Below are 6,144 nucleotides of genomic sequence, written 5' to 3' on the forward strand. Positions count from 1 at the left end.
CCATCAGCTTTCTTCACATTTGCTTGTGCACACATTTGTCTTCAGTGATCATATCAGGAAGGTGGGCATTGTACAACTCATCACAATCCATACATACATCCATTGTCTCAAGCCCATTTATACATATGTTGCCATCATCGTTTTCAAAGCATTTTCTTTCTACTTGAGCCCTTGGTATCAGCTCCTCATCTTGGCTTGTTTTTTAAGTAGTACCATGGATTCCCAGATGTTGTCTTACCTGAAGAGCAGAAGAAGATACTAAGGGTGGGCTGGGAAGCAGGACGCATACACCAAAGAATGGAAATATGTTAGTATAAGAGAACTATGTTAGTACAAGACGCTGAGCAGATACCTCTGGGTTGTTGGGGACCCTGTGTACACAGGTATCAAACACTGCATGGCCCTGCGTCATCCACCCCCCTGACTGTCCCTGGAAGTCTGGTTGGGACCCATGTCGCTCTCTGAAAGAATGGCAGGATTCACGACGGACGCTCTCTGTGAGCTAGCTCATCTGGTGACACAGTTCTGTGCCGTTTGTTGCTCAGTGAAAGTGCAGTGTAGCATCATGAAGACAGCACAGACATTGCCATGACACAGACTGGCTCAGGTTCGCCTCTGCGGCATCTGGCCCTCTGCTGCTAGCCAGTCTGGTCCTCCGTTTTCTCCTCTGTAGCATGGAGCTGATGACACCTCACACGCCCCGGGCATGCAGAGACTCCATTGGGTTGCTTGTCTCTGAGTATGGGTTCAACTTACTTAGCTTGTCTTATGTTTCGCCAGAGGGTCAGGGCTCCAGGTTTTCCCTCTGTTGGATTTCTCCCATTGTCACAGAGTTCCTGTAGTATGTCTGTCTAAGCCACCATTTTTACCTGAAATCCTCCACTGCGTTTTCCTATAATGCAAGCTTCTGCAGAGTATACAGCACATCAAATAAAGTCCTGCCCCCCCCCCCCCCCCCCCCCATGACCCTGAGGCATTCATTGTCGGGGCCCCACTGTGAGGCACAACTCCATGTGGGAGAGCAGCCAGGAACTTTGGGGGAAGTGGCATCCCAGCGTAGGCTTAGGCAGGCAGAGAAACCTAGGATATGTTACTGCAAAGCACTGTCGGCACCCCTGGGGGCGCAGTGCATTAAGCATCGGGCTACGAACTACAGGGCTGGTGGTGTGAGCCACAAAGGGAGAGAGATGAGGTGGTTTGTTCCCATAAAGATTTACAGCTTTGGAAGCCCTGTGGAGCATTCTACGTTGGCATGTAGTTCTACTTTGATTCCATGAGTCGGAATTGACTGATAGCACTGAGATGGACCGATAGATGTTGGCTGGATGACCCTGGGAGGTGTCAAAGGACATGCCTTGTAGGCTGCTGGGAGCAGGTTGTATAGGAGGAGGATCTCTCTGTTGAGTTTAAATTTGTTCCTGGAGGCTTTGGGGAGCCATTATAGCATACTCCTTTTAGATTACAATTTATTTCCCATAAGCTCATTATCTTAAGTGTGTCCCCACATATTTTGGTGTGTCCCCACCTCCCATCTCCCAGGGGTGAGTGTATGTGCAGGTGTACTTGAGCTTTTAAAGATTTAAAGCTGAGTGACAACAATGTTGTGTTCATTCTGGCCCCAAGGTAAGGGGTGAACTTGAAGGGATCGTTTGTCCAGGTCAAAGGTGGCAGAGGGTTAGAGCTCAGGGACACAGGTTTGAGAAAGAAAGTAGCTGAGTGGTCCTGCAGACAGCCCCACAACTGTGGGCTTCCCTCCCCTCTCTCCACTCCTCCTCCCCACCAGGGCAAGTAGAAGCTGTTGCCAACCTTCCAGATCCCCACATTGCTGATTCCGTAGGCACCTGGCAAAGGGTAGAGGTGGGGTGCGTCTCTGATGTGGTGTGATAATGGACAGAGCAAGCCACCTCCTCAGCCTTTCTCGGCCTCCTTTCCAGTCCACATCACGTACTTTGTTAGGGTGTCTCAGTGCCTTTAGTTTTTGTGGGATGAACGGGCCTGGCCTCCAAGATTGCTAATCAAGACACTGGCCATTGGTGTAACAGTACTAGTTCTTTGCATCTGCCTTGGTATACGGACTCTTAGTTGACCCATTCCTGTGCTCCCGGCTGGAGAGTGTACACCATGTCCATTGAGAGCTTGTGAGCAGGCAGGCCTGACCCCTTAATGTGCGCATTGACCTCTCCTTCTCTCTTCGTCTGCTCATGACCCACTGTCGACCCTCCTCATCAAGGAGGACATTGCAGACCCCCCTTTCTCAGTCAGGAGGGGTCAAGCCTGTGAGGAGGACTGGGCCCACTCTTGTTTTCGGCTTTGTACCTTTGCTGTTGGATTTGGGCTACCTATGGCTGTGACTCCAGGACACACCAGGACCTGCTTCCGAAGGAAGGCTTGAGTTCGTGGCCCTTTCTAGGATCCTCCTGAGGACCCAGTTCCGGCAGCTACGTTCCCTGGCTTACTCCATCAGCAGAGCCCTGGACTTTGCACAGTGGGCAGTGGCATTAGGAGGACTAACCTGGGTATTTACCTGGCTCACCTAGTGTTAGTTTTCATTGTGCTCAAAGGAAGTGGCTCTGGCTGTCGCATCTTGTTCGGCGGGAGCCCGGGTTGTGGGTCGCACTCGGCCCATTGTCCTGACTGAAGACTGCTAGAGTGAAGAGGGGGCAGAGGGAGAGTGAAGAGGGGCAGAGGGTCTTAATTGCTCACTGGCTCACAGCTTCTGTCTCTCTCTAGTTTGTCCTGAAGAATTACGGAGAGAACCCAGAAGCCTACAATGAGGAACTGAAGAAGCTGGAGTTGCTCAGACAGGTAAGAGGATACTATTTCTTTTTACCCAGGCACAAATTGGAGTGATTTAAGAGGGAAGTAAATTACCAAGAATTTAGTGTTCTTTTTTCCTGCAGGAACAATAAAATTAATGGAACAAAAATTTGGAAGATACTAAAAAACAAATATCAACTTTAGGCTAAAGTCCCAAAAGAAGGGAGACCAAAAATCCCATTCACTATTTGGAGTGTGTATTGTGTACATGAATATATGTGTGTACGATGGGCTTCAAAAAGTTAGTGGAAGAATTTCATTATCTTTTAATTCCATTTTTCCCAGCCCACTTATACAGGTAGGAAAACCAAAGTAGGATTATACCCAAAAGTCTGTTTTTTTTCTTACTGAACTGTGAATTTTGAATGTTTCTATGAACAAATTCATGACACTATCCTCCAAATTATTCCACACTGCTAATACCCTCAGTGTTCCCAAAGCAAGACTCCTCCCGCCTCTCTCACCCCAGGGACCACTGTTCATCTTTGATCTCTATTTATTTACTTTGTAGACATGAGATCACTCAGTACGAGGGGAATCAGAAAGTTCATGGGAAAATGGAATGAGAAAATAATAGGATTTATCCCCCACACACAAATTCTTTGAAGCCCCCTTATAGTCATTCTTTTGCAGTCTACTGACTTGCTCAGAGTAATATTTTTCAGGGTTCTTCCTTGAAAATTCCTTGTAGTGGCATATGTCAGGATTTCTCTTAGGGCTGGTGAGTGTTCCTTTGTAGGACGCCTGTCTTGTTTATCTGCTGATGGCCTGTCGGTAGATTCACCGTCTAGCTGCTGTGCCAGTGCTGACGTGAGCATGAGGTGCAGGTTTCCCTGTTTGGGATCCGGGCTTCACTCTTTCTTTGTTGGGATATTTTTGATTACTGACTCAGTCTCACGTGTTATGGGTCTATTGAGATCACCACCATTTCTTTTTTTGTTTTAAACGTTTTAATGTACTACTTCTTGAGAATGTAGGGAGTTTAAGGAATGTATCTAGTTTGTGTGGGTGCAGTTGGCCAATTTGCTCATTTACAATCTACATAGTTCTAGTGATTGGTTGTAATGTCCCCATTTTTGTTTCTAATTTAAGGTAATTACATATTCTTTTTTCTCAGTCTAGACTCTAGCCAAAGATGTGCTGAGTCTCTTGATCTTTCAAATACCAGTTTATTGATTCTTTTATTTTTCTCTTCTCTGTTTCATTTATTTTTGCTCTGTTGGTAGCCTTACATTTACTTTGCTCTTGTTTTTCTAATTCTTCCAAGTTGTAGGGAGGCTGGATTTGGGGATCTTTCGCTGTCTTTAATGTAGGTATTTTTTTTTTTTTTTGAGTACTGCTTTTGTTGCATCCCATAGGTTTGGTATATTCTGTTTTCATTCTTGTTTGACTCATAAATATTTTTTTGATTCTCTCTTGATTTCTTCTTTGGATCAAAGAAGAAATTGTATTACATAGTTTTCATATATTTCAGTGCTGGCCCATGTTTTTTCTGTAATTATTTAGAAAAATATTTAGTGTTTTTGGTGAAAATGTACACAGCAAATTAGGTTTCCACTTGACATTTTTTGTTCAAGTTGTTAAACTGTTCTTTCTGTTTTTAATTTTCATTTTCATTCAGTTTGATCTGAAAACTATGTGACTTCAGTTTTTCAAGTCTGTTGAGATTTGTTTTGTTTCCCGAGAGAGAGCCTGTCCTAGAGAATGATGCCTGCGCCCTGGCGAAAGATTGTGTGCCTGCTGTTATTGGATGGAGGGAGCTCGTGTGCCTGCTGTTATTGGATGGAGGGAGCTCGTGTGCCTGCTGTTATTGGATGGAGGGAGCTCGAGTGCCTGCTGTTATTGGATGGAGGGAGCTCTAACAGGAGGCTTCAGAAAGCTCATGGGAAAATGGAGTTGAAATATAATGGAATTTTCCCATGATATTTTTGAAGCTCCCTCAGATACTTCTCTTAGGTATAGATGGTTGATAATGTTATTCATACCTTCTATTTATTCTTTAAAACATTTTAATGTCAAGTAGGTGAGGGTTTACAGAGCAGATGAGTTTTTCATTCAACAATTCATACACATTTTGTTTCTTATCGTTGATTGTAACAGCATTTATTCCACTACCTTCGGTTTATGGTTCTTCTTCAACTTGTTCTCTTCATGATCGAAAATGATGTGTTAAAGTCTCCAGCTACTAAATAAGACCTGTCTCCTATTCTTCTCAAGTTTGTCAGTGTTTGCTTTATAAACTTGGAGATTCTGAATATTTACATATTGTTATATTTGATTGATGAACAAATAAGATATTATTTACAAGTCTTAAAAATCATATATTTGTGGTGAAGTGAAATTACTTGGAATGGTTGTTTTCAGCCTTTGTATTCTACTCAGTGCCATTGAGTTAGTGGGAGCATGCCAATGATGTGCAGAGGATTCTAATGTGGGATTGGTTAGTTTTACCATTCTGGTGGGTAGACAGTGAGCCATTTCAGAAGTAGGAACGGAGAATCCCAGAACCATCAGGAAGGAAGAGTGTCAGAGTCGGGTATGTTTGAGATGGTAACTTGGAGAACAGGGGAGGCCGCAGCAGAGACCATGAAGTAAAGCCTCTGGACAAGAGGCTAGTTTGCAAAGTTGGGTGCCCTTTGGGCATTCAGCACCGCTAAAGGCACTCGTCACATTGGCTGAAGCAGAGCAGAGGTAGAGGGCCATGTGACTGAAAGATTGAGGACCAGCGCAAAGCACTGCAGCAAGCGACTGTATTCTAAATGTTCTCGGACCTGACTTGTAGTCTGTTAACTTCCTGTAGGGTCATTATGAGGTGGAGTCTGCTTCGTGGTAGATTGTTTTGTTTTTCCTCTGCCTAGTCATTTGTAGGCATTACAAAGACCGGCTCCACAAAAGCCAGACTCACTGCCCTCGAGCCGATGCCGACTCATAGTGACTGTAGGGCAGAGTACAACTACCCTTGTGTGAGTTTCGGACGCTGTAACTCTGTATGAGAGTAGAAAGCCTCATCTTTCTCTTGAGGAGTGGCTGGGGGTTTCGAACTGCTGACCCTGCAGTTAGCAGCCCGGTTGTAACCATTATGCCACCAGGACCCCTCCCAAAGACTGACGAGAAGGGCCAAAATGAGAAATTCATTCCACTACAGATGCCAGCCTGGCGCATCCGCAGCCAGTTTGTGTTATTGTTAGCATAGTTACTTCTTATACCTCAGACTCCATGTAATTTAGATTTAAGTTGATTTGATTGAAATTTGTTTTATGTATTTATGCTTTTGCTACTAGAGGAATTCAGCACTGACTGCTAACGCAGGGTTGGCAGTTCATACCC

At 44.7% G+C, this 6,144-nt stretch overlaps 1 protein-coding gene across 3 annotated transcripts in view; it reads left to right on the forward strand.

The window, feature by feature from the left end:
• Positions 1 to 6,144, forward strand: part of PTPN23 (protein tyrosine phosphatase non-receptor type 23) — a 38,528-nt gene that overhangs the window by 13,022 nt on the left and 19,362 nt on the right. For 2 of the 3 annotated variants that reach the window (XM_004703989.2, XM_045297453.1), the window contains one exon: positions 2,731 to 2,805. In XM_004703989.2, the coding sequence (XP_004704046.1) occupies positions 2,731 to 2,805 (75 nt within the window). Of the gene's footprint in view, positions 1 to 2,730; positions 2,806 to 6,144 lie in introns of those variants that run through there. The other variant, XM_045297454.1, reaches the window with a different exon arrangement.

Source organism: Echinops telfairi, unplaced genomic scaffold, assembly GCF_000313985.2.
Source record: "Echinops telfairi isolate 266 unplaced genomic scaffold, ASM31398v2 ScPeMD7_7420;HRSCAF=8458, whole genome shotgun sequence".
NCBI classification, from domain to species: domain Eukaryota; kingdom Metazoa; phylum Chordata; class Mammalia; order Afrosoricida; family Tenrecidae; genus Echinops; species Echinops telfairi.